The following is a 20,659-nucleotide window of genomic DNA, read 5'->3' on the forward strand; positions in this document are numbered from 1 at the left end:
CGGGGAACAACAAACTAGATTTGAAATCCCTAACTAGACAGTACATTCTTTAAACCCAGGGATGACATCTTTTTCACATTTGTATCTTATTTGTATCTACCAGAGCATATACTTAACTCAGTTATTACTATTTCTGTTACTTAAGATGCTAAAACCTTTTCCCCCAAAAAATCTCCAACAAAACAATTTTGTGGGAATAGCAACTATTAGTGCAATAGTAACTCTGAGTCACTATTTGAAACTTAAAAGCTGGAGCTGAAAAGATCTTGGCTGCTTTTGCATTGGAAGATAGAACCAGTACTATATTACTACTAATAGCAAGAAATATACCTAACAAGCACACAGAACTTTCAAGAGAGGGTGTCTCCTCTTTGTTGGTATAGTTCAAGTTAGTTATCATCTCTATTTTACATATAAGAAAAGGCAAGAAGATATGTATCCCATATTTAATTTCTTTGTTCAGCCATTTTTCAGTTGTATCCAACCCTTTGTGAGTCCATTTGGGGTTTGTCTGGCAAAGTTGCTGGAATGGTTTGCCATCCCCTCTCCAGTTCATTTTATAGGGGAGGAAATGAAGGTAAACAGGGCTAAGTAACCTGGCCAGGGCCACACAGCTAGTGTTTAAGGTTACATTTGAACAGAGCAAGAGGAGTCTTCGTGATTTCAGGGTTGGAACTATTTTATGCACTGTGCCATGAAATTCTAAATCATCTGCATTTTCTACTTTATCGAAATGCTGGGTAACAAAAATTCTGAGTTTTCTCTGTCTCAATTTTATATGCAACTAAGATTTTAAGAATCACATATTAGTAACAGGTCCCACATGTTTAAGGTCCTCTGAACACATTTTCCCTTTCAAGCAAACTATACCAGAAATGCCAATATCTGTACTTGTGATTACCCTCTGCTGCCAGAGACAGAAAAGCAACCCTAAAGCTCTCATGTACATCTGTTGTTCTACAAGACAACCGAGTCATGAAGCTGTCATGTCACAGCAACCACAGAAGTACCGTTATTTGCTATTTTCTAAGTTCAGGCTATTCCTATCCTATCACAAAACCTGATGTTCTACAAAGGGCAGCTTCTAGGGCGAGATGGACTTCCTGTGCTCCCCACCTTTTACACCCCCTCCCCATGATCCTGTGTCTAATCTTTCCTGTATCTTGATTGAGGTTTCCTGTGTCATTTCATAAGATTCTTTCCTGCGGAGTCAGAAGACCTGAGCCCCAGGTCTGTGACATGATGCATTTAAACTTTTGAGAGTTAAGAGTGGTCACTTCCATTAACGGTAGTGGGGTTGATATGGAGTAGCCATGGCTATATTCGACCTCAAAGAGGACATAGGAATAAACCTCTCCAGGCTTAACAAGCACTAAAGCCCACGAGAGGAGCAAAACTTGCTCGTGTGGCTGCTCCTTACTCTTTATCATCAGGTGGGTTTTAAAGATTTTTGGTTTATTAGGAAGGGGGGGCACAAAAGGAAGCAAAAGGGCAGTTCCCTACTCTTAAAGGCTTCACAAATAAGCAAATAAATATATACAAATGAACTATACTGAGGATCAATTGAAAGTAAACAAGAGCAAGAAGTTGCAGGACCAGAGGAATTATGAGGGAGATATCTTGGAACTCGGGAGCACCCGGCTGGTGCACTGGAGCACTGAGCACCTCCTGGGGAGGAATGTCTAAGGAGACTAGGTCAGGGAGGATTTTGAATGTCAGATTTTGTACATCTTCCCAAGGAAAAGGAGAAACCGCAAACAGCAATTACTACAGGACGCAGTCTCCAACCAGGGTTTAAGCAACATAAGTTTCAAAATACTTTTATTCTGATGCAACTTCTCTCAAAAATATTAGACTTGAAAAAATTCACAAACCAAAGGAGAAAAGGGTAGGACTGTTGCAGACTTGGGGCAAGCCAATGGGCTAGGACATTCTCAAAGAAATGTCTCCATAACCAGCACTAGCCCAAGGGTTGAAGGAAAGCTTTGATGCTGAAAAGCAAATTACAGTCACGCAGATACATGCTTGCTGGCCAAGTCAGGTGGGCAAAGAGCAAAACACAAACCTGAACTCCTTCCTTCTGAAAAAAACTAACTTCAACCCCCAAGTCAAACAAGTCTAATTCCTTGTCCACAAGACAAGCATTCTTCAAACCACGTTGGCCAAAAGATTACCTTGAGAATCTTCCCCTTCCCAGAGCAAATACTTCTAAACCTTCCATGGCATGATCTGAATCTCACGACTTCCTGGTCCCCTACCTTCTCTTACTTATCAGTGTCTTTCCTACACTGTTATATTCCTATGTATATTCAGAATGGAATGATTCTCCAAACATAATCAGATGAGAAGAGGCTCTCTCAGGCCCTGGATAGTGAACTTTTCAAAGCAACTCAGGATCTCACCGTCATTTATTTTCTGACTGCCATCATCATACCTAGCCTCACACAAGGAGCTTATGCTCTACTCAAAGTCCCTGAGTGTTTTTGTACAAAATATTATAAAGCCATGTACCCCTCCTGTCAAGCTGATTTTCCATTTCAGAGTTTCCCCTTCCCTTATTTCCCTATTTAGTAATAGATCCCTTGTAAAAATTAAAATTTTTTGAAAGTCAACAGGACAGCTCATCAAAATGATACCCAACACATCAACTAAGGAACGAACACAAAACGTTCCATACCAATATGAGGAGGGAGCTGCCTCTCCAGAGGCAAATCTGGCATTATAATTTCGTTAACTTACTCAGTTATGGTTACTGTGTAGTTCTAGTTCTGGGAAGTTGGTTTTCTGAAACAAAGATTTTAGATGTATCCCTTTTAAATTTTATCTGATTAAAATGACTCAACATTTTAATCTGTTGAAATCATTTTGGATGCTCAGTTTAAGATTATCTGTAAGATCTCTTTCTAGCTCTAAATCTTATACTCTTGTAAGCTATCTCCAATGCCAAGAAGTTACAGTCATTTTAGATAAAATAAAATTTTAATAATATAATAATAGAGCCAATATTTTAGATAAAATAGGATGAATTTCTAATAACTGGAGATTTCATAGAAATGGAACAGAATGTCCCATAAGGTGACTCAGTCACAGATGTTTTGGAACTACCTGACAGTAATAATGATGATGTATGACTACTTTGGCCTTAGTTTTCTTCACCCAAATGTTGAACTAAATGGTCTTACAAAATCCCCTCTAGATCTTAGACTGGAGGATTAATCTACAAGTCTATAATAAACGCATAGTATTGCTATAAAAGCTCATCAAATCCAAACTATTCCATTTTGTGCTCAGTACATGGTCTCCTGGGCTGAAAATCTATTAAATACATATTGTCTAATACACACAAAATTAACATCTTGGACAATAAGGAAAGCAGAAGGAATGAACATCAATATAAAATCTATTCTGACATGGCTTATGACATTGCAGAGGGGAGAAAATACCTACACAAACATAGAACTATGTAAAATAACTACAGAAATCCAGTCAATTTCCAGAGTGTTACTTCTATTTCCGTGATTATACCTTGTTGTTCAACTGGTCCTGCTCTACTTCAGACCATCAATTCACGGCTTAAATTTCTACAAAAACTTCAAAACAATCAGCTTCCAGTCTCAGTCCTCTCTTACAGATGCTCCACATAGTTACTAAAATGATCTTCTAAAGTACGGTCTTACCATCTAATTCTTTTTCCCCATTACCCCATTAGATGAAAGATGTATTCCTTAAGGCCTGGTCTTTGAAGTCCTTTACCAACTGGTCCTGGTTTGCCATCTCCAGTCTTTCAGGCGCCCTAGACTAAGGCCAAACTAGCCTTCCTCCCCTGTCTTTGTAATAGTACTTCCCCAACAGCTACTCTGAACAATGCTCCCTTCCTCGAATTCCCATCTTCTTTCAAAACTTTCCCATGGGGAATCTTTCCTAAGGTCCCTAATTATCAGTGCTCTCTCCCTTCATAACATTTCGCAATACCATTATCTGTTTAAATACCTCCTGCCTAGACTATATCCTCTTAGAGATCAGGGACTATTTTAAAATTTATCTCTTTTTTCCTTAGTAAGAAGTAAAATTCTTTGCACTTTTTAGAACAGGCACTGAATAAATGCTTGTTGGATTGGACTAAATTTGCTGCATCTCAAAAGGCTTCTTGCTTGTTTGTAAAGTCATAAAGGCTATTATAATTCTGCTGCTGGCAGGTCTGATTATAGTTAGGATCACTTGCATGAAAACAGCAGAAGTAGTTTTTGTAGTATTATAAAGTATTTTTTATAACAGAGTAGCTTTTAAAGAATTAAAAATTTAAGCTGCTTTTGGACAATGTCCTACTAAGTGAAAAAAATAAAGAAACTTTGTTTTATATACACCCCCAAGTCAATATAGCATATAAATTACAGTTGCCTATTATCTGTAAAACTTTACATATTTAACAGATAATTTCTGCAGTTTATAGCTAATGCTTCTATTACCAACCAGATTAAAATGTTATAAGTTTATAATCTTTTGTTCTGTATGTTAGTCTATTTGTGTAAGCACTCCAAAGACAGAGATGTGTGCAAGAAGAATTGGGGAGGTGTCCTATCTCTTCTTATTGCAATTCCAAAAGACATTATGTTAAAATAAATGGCACAATTATCTCAGTAGTTCAAAAAATGTAATATTGCTTGCATTTTATTTTCTTCTTTTCCAGTCTTTTCACTTTTTTTTTTTTTTTTTTTTTTTTTTTTTAGTAATTCTTGTCTCACAGAGTTATTAACTTCTATATAATCCATTCTAATTTTCAAGGCACCTGTTGCTTGGTAATGTTCTGTACGTTTTACACAAAGCTATTAATTCCTCCCCCCTCAAGTCTAAAATTTGCTTTTTGGCAATGTGAATTTTCAGTTATAGACAACAGTAGTCTGGAAGATTATGTTATTCTAATGAAAGTGACTAATTTCCTCCCCAATTTTCATGGCTACAAGATAAGGAAACCTTATTTAACCAAAGAGGTTTAAAAAAAATTAGTTGTTTGTAATATTTAAGTCTGTTCCATGAGTTTCTGAAATTTGAGGGGAAGTCTAAAGAAAAATGTGAGGACAGAAACTTATATAGCAATCCTGGCTCTGTCACTAACTCTAAAACTTTACATACGTCACTGTATTTTTCTTCATGTCAATTCCCTCATTTTAAAATGAGAAGATTCTTACTCTGATACTCTATCATTCTATGGCAATTCTTTAAAAAGAAAAAAAAGCAAAGTCCAAATTTTAAAATTTTGGAGGGGAGGAATTTATAAAAGCATTCATTTTTAAAGAATACATTTTTCAAAACCATGTTTATAAACATATACTCAGTTTAATAATCACATAAATCTGAAATATTATTAATTCATTCTCTTGAAGTGATTAGCCACAAATAAATATAAACAAGAATAGGCTTTTGCTATGTAATGCTTTTTGTTTAAGCTAGTATTACTTTCATCTAGCTTTCTGATTTTTAAATACGATAAAGGGTGTATATATACATCTTAATGTGGTATGTACTTTATATACAAGTAGACAAACATCCTCCATTTTAGAGAAAGGGTATAGAGAAATGAATTTACCCAATGGCATACCTGAAACCAAAAAGAAGCAGAACAAACATTCATTAGGCCATGTTGTTTTCTCAAACGAATATGCAGGCAGTGTGAAAAAGAATTTCTGAACTCACTGGATTCCACCTGAAAGGGAACCCAGAAGTCAACTACTCAACTCCCTCTCTTTTTTACAAGGAGAGAATTGAAATCCAGTGAGTTAAGGGATTTGTCCAGAATCAAATAGTAAAACTTGGATTTGAACATTGGTTCTCTGATCTCAAATCTAGTCCCTCTTTTTCCTCTGTAACATTCTTGATAAGAAGTCATCCAATCTCTACTTAAACAAAGACTGAATTTGTTATGTCCTGAGATACTTATTATGAATTCACAAGTTTGTTTCTGTTGAAAAATGCTTTTTTCATACTAATCCTATCTCTGTCCCCCATAATCCAAGCAATGGCTTGGATTTTCCAAATGTGGCCCTTTCAAATATTTTAAAAGAGCTACTATCACCCAAGTTCAATCAAATTCAATCTCGGCTTCTCTTTTTTTCAAACTAAAGCCCTAGTTTTTTTTTTTTTTTTGTCTTTTTGTTTTTTTGGTTATGGCAATTGGGGTTAAGTAATTTGCCCAGGGTCACACAGCTAGGAAGTGTTAAGTGTCTGAGCCAGATTTGAACTCAGGTCCTCCTGACTTCACTGCACCACCTCGCTGCCCCTAACACCCAATTTCTTTAACTTAATTATGTATAGAGTACATAGATTATGTATAGAGTACATGTATAGAGTACATATAGAGTACCCTCTGAGTAATGACATTCTTAAAGTGTAATGCCCAGAAATGAATACTACTGCAATGTAACCAGGATAAACTGCATTCTTCCTTCTGGACATCACGCTTCCAATAATACAGACCAAGACAGCATTAAAATGTTTTTGGCTGCCACAACACTATCAACTAATACTGATTTTGAAGCCTACTAAAACAGCCATAGCCTTTTAACAAAGGCTTTGCTGTTTCACTGCCTTCAAGTGAAAAATGAGTTAACATTATCACCAAATCTTATTAATACATGAGATTATATTTACAAACTTTATATCTTCAGCTCATTTTGTTATGCAGAGTAATGATTTTCAAATCCACCTATCCTTTCCCAAACTATCTGTTGACCTCGAATCTCACATCTCCAAAAGCCATTCACACATCTTGCATCGTATGTCCAAAAATGTATGTCTCTTTTTGAATTTGCAGTTCATTACCTTTTAAGCCCTCGAGATTTGTCAAGCCTTTGATTGGAGTTCTTAAAAGTCTTTAAAACTGTTTTTCTTCAAAATGTCAGCACTGTATAAAATTGTCATTTTGGTTCTGTTCACCTCACACACTGTACCACTTAATATTTTCCATGATTCTCTAAAATCCTCTTTTTCATTATTTATGTCATAAATATATTCCTTTCATATGCTAAACTTTGTCCAGCCATTCCCCAAATGATGAAAGTTCTCTTAGTTCTTATTCTTAGATTTTCTTTCTTTTTGTCCCTTCAAGATCTGGAAATGTGTTTTGCTTACAGATAGATGGTTTCCCAAAAATCTTAATGCAGTTTTGAGCTTTAACATAAACTTCAATAAGATTTAATAACCTAAAAGCACACTAAGACTTCCAGAACACCATGTATTACCTTTTTTCCTTATGCCTCCTTGATTCCATATTGATTTTGATGTATTTTCACAACAAGGGAGGTTGTGTTGCAATTCTCAGGAAAGAACAAAATTCACAGATGTCCATCTCTCCAGCCCTGCCTCTTCCTGTCACACTCTAATTATGAGAAATCGCAATTTCTACCCTACTTCCTTTCTACATGAGTGCAGTCCTCCTAGTTGTGAAGTTCCTAATCTTTAAACCCTTAGAACAAAACAAATCCAGATTCCAGTTACTCTCTTTTTCTTACAATATCTCAAATACTTTTTGCGGACATGAAACTTCAAAAGAGAAACCCATTTCTCTTCCTCTTGACACAGCACCCAATGTGCATGATGGGACCAAACAGTTCTCTAAACAGGCTGTCAGAAATGCCTGTCTCCTACACCTTGGACTTATCACCTCACTGTCAGGATCAGAGCCTGTGTCTGCTCTGGAGTCTCAGGCCAGAACCACTAAGTCCTTTACAGTCATTTGCCTCTATAAAGTCATTTCTCTTTTCTCTTCTGCTCCTTTCTCTCCTGGCTCACCCTTACACTGCACACCAGTAATCTGTGACTCGGGCACTACTTTGGCTCCCTTGCCTTTCTTCCTCTCAACCAGACCCCATCACAAGTTATGACTTCTGTCTTTTTTCATTTTCAACCCCACCATCCATTCTGAGACTGGAGTCTGTTTTATTTATGATGAATTCCTTCATGAAAACCTCTTGTGTTTTCCTTTCCTCTCTCCTAGTTCCCTGTTATTTCTACACTAAACTTCCTAGTATGTAGGCCCAACCCAGTTCACATGAAAAGGAGGTTCAAGAGATGCTTGTTCACTACGATCCTTCCACCATGCTTTCTGGAGTAACTGTGTAAGGAAACTGGGTCTGAATTTTCCAGTGTTTCAATCACCTTCCAAGATTGAGCAAAAATAAGAGATTTAATTTAGTTAGATCAAACATTTTGGGGAAGGCACTCTAGAATTATTTGCATCTACAATTCACTGAAAAACTGAGGTTTTTCATAACTTTGAGATCTTCCTCTCCTTAATCCTTTTCAAGAATAATTCTATTTCAAAAAAAGATAACACATTAGCTCTGATTTTAAAGTTACATTCTTTTACAAGTGTAAACTGCTAAACACAGGTTTTCTTACATCTGTTTAAATGGTTATTCCTTTAAAAAGTAGTTTTATTTTTTTAAAAGCTTAGTAACATCAAGTTCTTCAATCTAATAATGATTTTTATATCAGCCTCAACTTAAGTAATTAACTTCAGTGTGAGGAGTAATTCCCCTGTCATATGGAGTCACATCACATGAAGGACTAAATTTTTCCTTGTTCCCATGTTTTTCAAGGGTTTGATTAACATCCTTGATGTGTCTTGCAAAACCAAATCCCAAATAACCCAATTCTATATTAATATTTCTAAAATCAGTTTATGCTTATATGAGAATTGTTTTTTATGGTAGCAACTAAAAAGTTCTAAAATTCCTAGAAAACAACAGATGTTTAAAGTGTGATCACAAGAATACCACAAACATATAAATCTGCATAGGAAATACATGAGACCAAAAGAGCTATGTATTCCATATTAAATGTAAAACTTTCAATTTCAATTAAAGAAACAAAAACCCCTTCTCTGCTGTTGCTGTCACTGATGTGACAGACAGGAGTGCCATGTCCTGGCTAAGAGCGTTACCAAGGGCCACAAAATGACTATGAACATGACTAAGCTGGCAGATTGCCACTTCTGACTAAGCCCACCACGTCCATGTCAGACATGACTCAGGGGATGTATGGTTTTACCCTCTATTAAAGGTGAGCCATGGGAGATTAAAGCTCTTCAAAAATAAGCAGGCTCTGAAGTTTACGTTTTAAAAAAGAAAGAAAAGAAAAGAAAAAAAAAGGTGGGAACTAGGATTAGCCCAAGAAGTGCTTAATAAATGCCATGGCTGCCATGAAGAAGGCTGCCACTCCCGATCACTCAATAAAGAATTGATAAATGGAAATTAGAAAATAACATATGCTTTCAAAGATACTATTACTTCCTAATTCTGGGAAATAAAACATCTCAGCACCATTCATATAGTATTCTTATTGATCACCATAGTCTGAGCTAGCATAGTAGGAAAAAGTCAGAGAAACTTTGTAGAAAAATTTCCCCATCCATTAGAAAGGCAGTAGGGGGAGAGGCACAATTATTTATTGCCCTCCCCTCTCCCCACCAAAAACAAAAAACAAAACAAAAAACAAACAAACAAAAAAAAAACCCTGGGAGATTTCAACAAATTCATTTCAATACAGATAAAAGGAGGTGATGATAAGAAATGGAAAGCCAAAAAAAAAAAAAAAAAAAAAAAAAAAAAAAAAAAAAAATTAAAAAAAAAAAAAAAAAAAAAAAAAATCAAATTAATTAAAAAAAAAAAAACAAAAACAAAAACCTGAAGTATGATACTGATATGCAAGAAAAACTAAAGAGAGTATTTGGAAAAGGAAATATATTACACTTTGATGAAGGCAGGCTTTCTTTTATTACCTCCAATTAACAATTTATTTCCATCATTCAATCTATACCATTTCATACAAAAAAGTATTTCTAAAATCCAATATTGCTGAGAAACATCTTCAGTAAAATCCAATGAAAACTGCACTGGTCTTACTTAACAGACCAGCAAATCTTAAACTATAAACTATAATAATTTCATTAATATCTCAGTATCTGGTCCTGGACAAATCATTCTATATATATCCACATTTCACTTAGATTCTTCATCTATAAAACAAAGAGAATGCTAGTCTTATATTAAAATTTTACAAGGCTTAAATAAATATGATACTATACAGAGCAACTATATGTGAACTACAATTACATGCTAACAAACTTTTCTTTATTACATGAAATTCCAATAAGTTTAAATATTCAAGAAAGCAGAGAAATATTTAAATAAAATGTCTTCCTTAAATGTTTGCTAATTTTCTGTTACAAATTTCAAGTAAGAAATTCACTAACAAAATAATTGTGCCTAAAATAAAGTTACCAACAAAAGGATAATGTACAAACTTTTCAGCACAACAATTCTTACAAACACAAATTAAAGAAAGTCTACCTTTCTACCAATATGCTTGAGAAGGCTTACATTAATAAAAATTGGCAATTTTTGGTGACTTCTAATACATATTAGTCAAATTTAATTTTGACTTAATGATATTAATTTACTTTGTATAAGAAATCTTAGATCAAGGGAATCAATTTTATTTGTTATAAGCCTATCAGGGAATATTTTTTAAAGGGAATTAAATGTTTTCATTGTTATCAGTTCATATCAAAAAGAAAAGATACAAATCTGGAAAAATAAATTTGAAGTAAGAAATCTTGACTTTCCATTGATTCAGTCCCCATCCTCACTGCTAGGTTGGTAGTATACTCTCTTCACTTTGATTTTTTGGGTAAAAAATATTCTGTATAGGCATATGGGTATATACTGTGCTTTATTACAATGTAAACTCTTTGAGGGCAGGGGCAGTTTCATTTTTATCTTTGTAGCCAGCACTTAGGCACTGTGCCTGACATATATATGGTACACATTAATACTAATTAATTTCTTGATTGCTAAAATGTAGAATAATTAGAAAAGCATTTGATTACATTATATATATATGAACAATAAGCTATTGACCTTAAAATATGAAAATGAGCCGACTTTTATATGACAAAAAATGTTAAATATGCATGGGACCTTGATTTAAAAAAAAAATCAAAGTGTCAGTAGCAGGTTCAGTAAATAATGTCATTATATTTTCTTGGAGGAGAAATTTTGTCATGTAACAAGCAAGGTAATCTGTGCTTCAGGGATTTCCAAGTTTCCTCAAACTTGGCCAATTTGTCAGCTATCCAAATGACTATCAAAGAAACAATATAAAAATTTGTTACCCAAGATTCAGAGGTATCCCTATGTCTTTGAAATTAAAAAATACATCTTGCCTTTCATTGAGGGCTTTGTTTATTGGCAGGGAAAGGAGTTAAGACGACTTAAAATTCATCAAATGGACAAATATATAGAAAATAAATAATGGCTTGTTAAGTTCAGTACATGGAAATCTATGTTTTTAAATTATCCAGGACATGTTTGAAGCCATTTAATAAGGTTCGATTCTAACAATGTTACAAGGAAAAATAAGACTATAACTATACTATATTAAATCTGAAAAGTACTGATGAAATAGAAATCCAAGGATAAAGACCTAAGATGCCAAAAATGTGGAGGGTAAGAATCCTGAAAAGTCCTTCTAAGAAAAGACTGTTAAGAAAAAACAGCAAACAGCCAAATGGAGAGGTCACTGAATATCCATGAACACTCACCCAACCAATGGCAGAAGACCTCTTGTAGAGCCAGATGCTTGAAACAGCTGAAATGGCATCAAGTTTTTATTGATTACTCTTAAAAGGGTACTAAGAGTCTAGGTCAACTCCATACTATAAGAAAACAAACATTAACTGCTACGATTGATAATTTCAGCTTTTACCACTATAAACAGCTAACATGAAAAGAGGGTACTACAACGGCTATTTCTAAATCAAACAAAAATCCATTCAATGGATTTTTCATTTTTATCTCAGGTAGAATAAAAATCTCACAGGAATTTTGACAATCACTGAAAATCTTAATTTCCTAACACTGAGTATAAACCTTGTCTACAGAACTGGTTTAAATCTGTGATTTATCATTAATTGAAAAACTATACTTTAAAAAAATGAATTTCTTCTTTTTTAAACATATGGTAGCTTCTAAGTTCTCAGAATTTGAGGGCTAGTTTCCCCTTGTCTACATTAATTCCTAAACTTAAACTTTTTAAATTACACCAATACTATTTCTATTAGAAAACTATTTATCTAAGACCATATAAAGTCCCTTTTCAAAATTACATGTTCCTAAAGAATTTGGAAGTAGATATTAAAGACTAAAGTTTAGCTGAGCTTATCAAAGTATTAAATGTATTTGTTAGCAGTTAACAATATGAGACAAGTAGGTTCAAATTAGCTAATAATCTCAGGAATTTTCTTAGTTTCTAGGAACTTAGAGGCAAGATGTACTTTTCCAAAAGGAGAGATTTCTTAAATAGGTCCATCTTGTAAAAATTTAAGTGTTGAGCAAGATAACTTGAAAGTAACTTATTAAACTTTGTGTTTGAATTAAAAAAAAAAAAAAAGAAGCTGAATAAAGGAGAGATTTGCAATTTCCTGTATACTCCTCAGTACCTGTTCTGATTTGTTTATGGAATAATTTTGTTTGGTGATTATCAAGTTTAGAACGGAAAAAAAAAATTAAACTGAAGTTTAGTTCCCCATCAAATGCTAACATGGGTAAGAAAATACAAGGGATTTTCCATATTCCTACAGTTTAGTTCCACTACTTTAGAAGAAATCCAAGCTTCTTATTCTACTTGGGAAAAACTATGAAATGATCAAGTACGGCAAACCTTGTTTAGTTTGTATAGTTCAGTTAGACAGGAGACAAATGAAGCACTTAATTTTTTAAGATTAGGCAGCATATACACATGACCATTTTAGTACTGTAATAGCAAACAAGCATATGCCCAAACCTGTTTGGGAGAAGACTTGAATGAAAGGCTGCTAGAGATAGCTGTAGCAACCAAATATATTCATCACTTACTGAGCTTGAAGAAATGTTTGAGGCCTTGAAATCAGCAACAATATAAAGGACAAGAAGCATATATACATTAGTGACAATTGTCTGTGGTAGGAGAGGAAAAAGTATGACAAAGTAAGATCGGGGAGAAACTTAGAAGTCAACTGAGTAGAGAGTTGGCTATTAAAGGAAAAATACTGGGAAAGATTCTGAATCTGCTGCTATCCCCAAAAATTAGAAAAGAGAAGCTAAAAGAAGGAATAATGGGAGGAAAAGTCATTCAGAATAAACTTTAAGTTTATATATGAGGGAATCTTTTCATTAGAAAAAACAATGTGATTATTCTATACTTTCACTGTAGTTTTCATTCTTTACAATTGCTCTTCTTACCTTTCTTTCGAAAGAGTGCATTTAGATAATTTTCTGCTTGGCATTCAATTTTATCAGTGTTGGACTGGCCCTGAGATGATAGTTCCTCGGTAGGCGTTGACTGTGAAGAACCAAGAGTTGGTGTACAATCCTGGAAAAGAAACATTAACGCGTGCTAAAAGTTACTTAGAACACAAGACCCGAGAATCCCACCAGCACACACTGACAGACGCGATGAATCCTCGACACAAAAGGCTGCGGATTATTAAATTGTTGAGTGCATTTATTTGAGCACAAATGATCTCCGGGCTTGGGAGCACGTGGCAAAGAGGAATCTCATCTGGCTCTTGTGTCCCAAAGCATCTAATTCTTCAGTTAAGACTGGGAACACAAGCAGACGGGGATGGCGTCAGAAGAATTAACATTTCATTCCACAACTATCTGTACCTTTATTGTTGGTCTCACGGACATCATGGAACCTGACTCTACCGCAGGAACACAGGTTAAGTAGGCCTCTTACAGACCATCAAGTACATCGGTGTCACCTGATGAGGACCAGAGAATGAATGCCCAATGGAACCAACCCACGTGTAATGTGGCCCAGCCAGGACATGAACCTGGATCTGTAACATCCAAACTCAATATTCTCCATGATTCATTCTAGAAAACCATACTAATTTAGATAACATAGATGTCAAGAGCTGCTTCAGTGTGGACTAACCCTAACACTAACTAAAACTCCACATATACCCAATACATCTTGAAAACCTGAGTGGAAAAGGACTCATTTTCATCAACCAAGGAGAAGGGGGGGTGGGGGGAAAGAAAAGGTGATGCAAACTGATATTTATTGGTCTTGTCACTTGCAAGTATAGTAGGAGGTTAGACTTCTAAAAAACACTGGTCTTTTTCTTAAAAAAAAAAAAAAATTACCAAATTAAATACCTGTTATATATCTATTGTATAAAAATTACCTAACCCAAATTAAGTAAGAAATTAGTTACAATTGTTTAATAGTTTAGAAATAACGTCACAGTATTCAAACTTACACTGACTGCTTCTTTCTGTAGGTTACAAAATGAACATTTCTCATCCATAGACCAGTCAGTCAGTTCTTCTGGTTCACAGTCTTAAGAGGAAAAAAAAATTTCATTAAACTCACTGACTTAAAATGTTCTAAAAAATAGACAACATAATGATGTAAAATTACCCATGCATATGTTTTATAAATAAAAAGCTATAATAAAAATTAAAAAAAAAAAAAAAGACAACACTGCATAGTTTCAGTTTACATCAGTATAAGAACAGGTAGTGAGTGGCAGCCTCAAAAAAAAAAAAAAAAAAAAAAAAAGCATTAAACTACTTGGTTATCTGTACTATTAAATATAGTAAACAAAAAAACAAAAAGAAAAAAAAACAAAAAACAAAAAAACAAAAAGAAAAACAAAAAATCACAACCAAAAAACAAAACAAAACAAAACAAAACAAAACAAAAAATGAAAGTGAATATACTAATGTAATGCAATAAAGTAATAGCAGCTATAGTGTAGCATTTAAGATTATGGAAGTAACTGAAATAACATAAAAATGAATCAAATACAATACAACACAATTTAACTAAATTGTCTAAAGTAAATTTTATTATATTTTTGAGGCAGGCAGTACAAAATGCAAAACTTTTAGAGTTGTACATTCCTGCATCGGACAATTAACTTACCTTTTCAAGAAATTTATAGCATGGATGTGTGTGTGTGTGTGTGTTTTATTATTTATACACACACAGTGCAGAAAGAAATACACTTTGAAAAGATCCTTTTGTTCAGGAACTTCACAAATGCAGGTTTACTGTGATGATAAATCAAATGGCATCTACTATAAGCATGGTTTGATGACAGATTGTCATAAATATATCTGAGTTTAGGGGAATCTGAAGACTAAGTAAAATGATCTGTTGTAATGATTTTTAATTATTTATTAACTGAAAAATTATATTAATATGGGCAGTTACTATATTACATAGCATTTTTATCAAAAATCCACTAGTAGAAGTTATATGTTTGTGAAATGACCAATATAATCTTGAGAAGCAAATTCTACACAGAAATAATTTTTAAAATTAAATATAGTACAACTTGGATAACTAACTATCTGAGATAATTTTCTGAAATTCTGGGGTTTTTTCAGTACTTAATTATGAATCAGTATAATTTATTTTGTATTCCTCCCAGCTCTTCATGAAGTATTTCTTTTTGTGTATGTATATACACACATACGTATGTATGTATACGTGTACACAGTTTGTATTTATTCACTTGGGAGCATGTTTTACCACAATATAATGAAATTCTCCCTAAATGGAGTGTTTTGTTTTTGCCTTTGTATCTATTCCCAGTTGAGTTCATGGGGCCCAGCATATATAGTAGATACTATTTTAATAAATACTTGCTAAAACTAAACTGTTAAAACCTCCATAAACTGATCTGAAAAGGTTAGCTAGTTTTTGTGTTATAAGAATAAGGGAGAATGGACAGACCAAATGCTTGACTAATACCCACAAAATATTAAAAAGATTTAAAAGGTGATATTGAATGTGTTAGAATTTTTCTATGGAAACATAAGAAGGGTACAGGATCTGTAACATTGAAGGAAATTACCTATTATCAAATAGACAACTTCAATGAAATACTAATCATGAATTCTTACTGAAGGCAGACTGATATAACTTGATCAGGGCTATAAAAATTCCAATAAGCAATAAATGAATGTAAATAAATAAACCAAGAAATGAAATAAAAATTCTGAAGGGTGATTTTGCTTAACAGTTTGTATGCAATCCCTCAACTTACAACCCTATACTATGTTCAGTTTTGTGTTGGCAAAGTTTTAAAGCAAGAACCATCACACATTCTGAATGAAGTTTTCAAAATAGCTGTTATAATTTATAAGAACACAGTTTTTATTTATTTCCCTAAGTTTTCCAAAGAGAATATTTTAAAAGAGCAAATAAATGAGTTTCGTCAAATTCCCAGTACCAGCTGACTGACTATATTTCCTTAATTTCATTTTGATTTTTAAAATTAATATTGAATAATTCTTTTTATTCAATAGTTCCTGAAGCTATACAGTATTTTTTTTTTTTTTTTTGTGAAGGCAACTGGGGTTAAGTAACTTGCCCAGGGTCATATAGCCAGGAAGCTTTAAGTATCTGAGATCACATTTGAACTCAGATCCTCCTGACTTCAGGGCTCTATCCACTGTGCTACTTAGCTGCCCCTATACAGTAATTTTTAAGGCCCATATTTATAAATGACGATAGAATATATCTCCTCAATCATTTTCACCACAAACCACCTATAGAACAAGATACCCATGCATGTTATTATCAGCTAATTTTGAACTAGGAATGTTTATTGCTAAGTAAACGATTGCATAACTAGATCTAGGAAACCAATAGAATATACTTCAATAGGACCCTTCCTGCCATGCTGTACGAAATAGTGTGCTATAGTTGGTGATTGACCATCTGTCCCTTATAAAGCCTGTTTGAAGTATAAAAATTGGATTCCATCCTAGTCAAAAATTTTCTTTAAAAAAAAAATCCTAGCTATGCACTTTCAATTAAATTCTGCAAGCCTTAAGTAAGCACCTACTATGTACAAAATATTTCAATCAATCATGGGATACACAAATATAAAGTAAAAAGGGTCCTTGCTGGAGGATTTACATTTGATTGGGAGGAATAAATAGCAGTCATGCAAATAACTAATTGTGAGAATTTGAGGAGGAAGAGAATACAAACAATTGGAGTTGGGAGGAGACAGGATAATTTAGTTCTGGTTCAAACCAGGGGACCGACAGGTCTCTTGTTCTACAGGTATGCGTGAAACCACTAGAGCAGATCCATCTCATCATCCTTTACAGATAGGAGACATAAGGACTGTGTCAGCTTAGTTACACCATTCCTTCTCTCCTTTCTTTTCCCCGTCCAGGTCTCTTGAGTGGTAAAAGCAAATGGAAGGTGGTCTAACAGCAAGAGGCCTGCTTCCAGAGTTGTGGGAAAAGAGTTCAAATCTTGGCTTTCCCAATTGAATGTGTAAAGCAACTCATCTAGCCTCTCAGGGCTGTGGTGGTGTCACTGATGAATAAAATGAACTTTGAAGCTCCTTTTCTTGTTAAACCTAATTCTCTGATCCTCCAATTACATTAATATTTGTCTTTTATTAGTGTGATATTTAGGGTCTGAAGAAACTTCCTAGAAAACACCTATTTCCAAAGACCATTACCAAGTAGAAAGAGAAACTCTTATGAGAGATCGTCTAACTGCACTTGTCAAATACAAGTGTAGTCTTTCTTGATCTTAGCCATTTCACCTTTATAAAAAGGGAACACTGCTGTTGTGGAGTTCTTGAAATCAGGAAGACCTGATTTAAGTACCATCCTCTTCCCATCCTAAAAATGTTACTTCTCTGTTCTCAAGGCTACACTGTCATTCTGCATTGGTGGACAATAAGTTTCTTTCACTACTGAAATCATAATTTCAACTGTTTAAAAAAAAGTCAAACAAACAAAAAAAATCTGTTGTTAAAACTTCATTATTCTCCTATTTTGTCTCCTCCTTCCATTCCTCCTCTACACAGCTGCTAAGATTTTTCTGTTCGGATGAGTCCTCTGATCAACAAACACCAGTGGCTTCCTATTGCCTCTATAAATTTTTTAAAAAATTTATTTAAAACATATACAAAACAGAAGAAAAAAAAATTCTTAAGTGCATAGCAAGAAAGAACATGAGAGGATTCAAAATAGGTAACATTTTCATTTCAAGAAAGTGCCTTTTTACTACTACACATTGCATTCATAACTTATCTTGCTTTTTGTAGGTTTTCTTTTGTCCTCTGCTGTGCACTTTTTACTTTATTCTTACTCCCTTTTCCAAGCAGGCTACAATTAAACATATGTATAAGGCTATATCCATATGCACACACATACACACAAATACGTCCATACACATCTAGCTAAAGTTGTACATCACATTTGTCTATCCTGTTTCTCTGAATTTGGATAGTAACCTCCTCCTCTTTAGGTCCAACCAAATCTGTCCATATTTTTCAAAATCAACTCTTTCTAGTTCAGCCAAACCATTTTTTTTCTCTGTTCCTCTCACATGACATTCTATCTTCTCTCACCTCACTTCCACCTCTCAGAATTTCTCACTTTTAAAAATACACAGCTTAAGCATTACTTTTTACATGATTACACCTTTCCTGATCCCCAATTTTCTAGAATTTCTTTTCTATTTCTTTTGTATACATAAAAATCCACATCAAGTTTCTCTTGACAGAAAGTCAATAGTAGTCAATAAAGTTTTATTAAATGTCCATGATGTGCCAGTCAATGTCAATACCTCAAGAGCTTTGTTATATCTCCAGTTCCCAGAACACAGTAGGTGCTCAATAAAAGGTTTACTGTTTTACTGCTGACAGTAAACTGGAAGTGCTAATTTATTAGGCATCGATTTGGCTATGGAAATTGCCAAACTGCCTAAATGAATAAACTAAGAACACTTAGTTGTGGTGACTATACAATGGACTGAATTCTTTTAGCAAACTCAATTTCAGCTTACAGATTTCCTAAGGAGAAAAATGTCAGAACACTGAACATTAATACAGTTAATGAACAGCAATAATTTTCAGTCCTATTAACAGTACTGAGACTATTAATAATTTGCAAAAATGAAATAAGTAATAAAAACATATGGCTAAACCTATGTATGAAAGCCAGAATGCCTTGGTACACTACCTATTTTACTCTTGCTTGACTCCTCTAAAAAGAAAATAGCATTTCAAAAATCTGAAAGTATTACAATTATTAGTACAGATGGCTCTTTTTCAATTTAGTTTTGACACTGAAATCTGATATCAAATTTTATCAAATTTATAAAAACAAAAACTTTAGGCTTGGACGTTTATTAACTATAGAACTCAGGACAATTAATCGTTCCTCAGTTTTTTTCATCTTTCCCCTGAGGCAATTGGTTAAGTGACTTGCCCAGGGTCACACATTTAGGGAGTGTTGTGTCTGAGGCCATATTTGAACTCAAATCCTCCTGGCTGACTTCAGGGCTGGTGCTCTATCCTAACTGCCCCAATTTTTTCATCTTTCAAAACATGAACCTTCATGAGATTCTTATAAGGCAAGAACATCCTAAATTCTAACGTGTTATTTCTTATAGTACAAGATTAGAGTACTTATATGTCTTTATCCATTGTTACTCTTATCAACCTGAATAAAAGCTGGTCTCATTCTTTTTAACACCATAGTTTTAACAGTCTAAAGTTATCAGATTAAACTACCAGAGTAATTCATTAATTTTTTAAAATAAAGCAACAAACAGTTGAAGATTAATAAGCAGCAGATGGAAAAGAAAAGATTATAGTACTTTTCCCCTTTATTTAAGTTGTTATTCAGCTATTCAGTCCTCTATGGCTCCTCTTGATCCCATTTGGGATTGTCTTGGCAAAAATACTGGAATGATTTACTATTTCTTTCTCCGACTCTTCATAAATGAGGAAACAGGTGAACAGGGGAAAGTTGTAAAGGGCTGAAATTCTGAGTTGATGCACTGAGGTGGGATAACCGGGGATTTAAGGCTAATTACCGATTGGATAATACTCTATTAACATATGCTTGGAAAATGGCCCTTCCCACTGTTCTGTGCTGGTTCAATCTTTTGGTGTCTACAGAGAATTGTGGGAAGAATTAAGGGATGGAGTAAGACAAGCCAGAGTCACTTTGGCGGTAGACGACAAAGAAGGTGGTCATGGAAATCCTGTGGCTATCCAATTCACTTCTACCCCTAAAGACCAAGAATAAAGACCGAGGACTTGTTTATCCTGACTGCTGCTGATTCTAAGGTATCCAAGGTGCTAACTTGGTCTTCACAGTAAGTGAACTTCTGAGGGTCACACAATTAGGAGGGAGGTGCCTTCTTTAAGCTCAGCTAAGGGCAATCCATAGTTCCTTCTCAATTATATTTATACATTTTACACTTACTTAAGTGCATAAAAGCCATTTCCCTCAAACAGAATATAAGTGTACCACGGGCAAGGACAGTTTCATTTTTATCTTTGTATCCTCAGCACACGTGACAAGCACAAAGCAGTTACTTAATAAAAAGCCTGCTGAATGATTAAAATTACTTTGTGAGATCTGGGGAATTTGTGGGTCTGTGTGGGAAAAGAATTGGATCAAAATTTACTTATAGAGGGTTTTTCTAAGTCTAGTACCATGCTGAAAATTCCTTTTCATGGAAATGCAAAGGATCTTTTGAGAATCACCCAGATTCTAATGGAGGGTTCATACTATTCACAAATGAAAGAAAGGCTATAAACAAGAATAAATAAGAT

General features: G+C 34.2%; 1 protein-coding gene across 7 annotated transcripts in view; it reads right to left on the reverse strand.

Annotated features, from left to right (window-relative positions):
• The window catches only part of LCORL (ligand dependent nuclear receptor corepressor like), a 146,040-nt gene that overhangs the window by 75,539 nt on the left and 49,842 nt on the right, over nt 1–20,659 (reverse strand). For 6 of the 7 annotated variants that reach the window (XM_031943321.1, XM_031943317.1, XM_031943316.1 and 3 more), the window contains exons 3-4: nt 14,306–14,385; nt 13,278–13,407 (exon numbers count right to left, since the gene is read on the reverse strand). In XM_031943321.1, the coding sequence (XP_031799181.1) occupies nt 13,278–13,407; nt 14,306–14,385 (210 nt within the window). Of the gene's footprint in view, nt 1–11,599; nt 11,647–13,277; nt 13,408–14,305; nt 14,386–20,659 lie in introns of all 7 variants that reach the window. The other variant, XM_031943322.1, reaches the window with a different exon arrangement.

The sequence above is a fragment of the Sarcophilus harrisii genome, chromosome 6 (genome assembly GCF_902635505.1).
Source record: "Sarcophilus harrisii chromosome 6, mSarHar1.11, whole genome shotgun sequence".
NCBI lineage: Eukaryota > Metazoa > Chordata > Mammalia > Dasyuromorphia > Dasyuridae > Sarcophilus > Sarcophilus harrisii.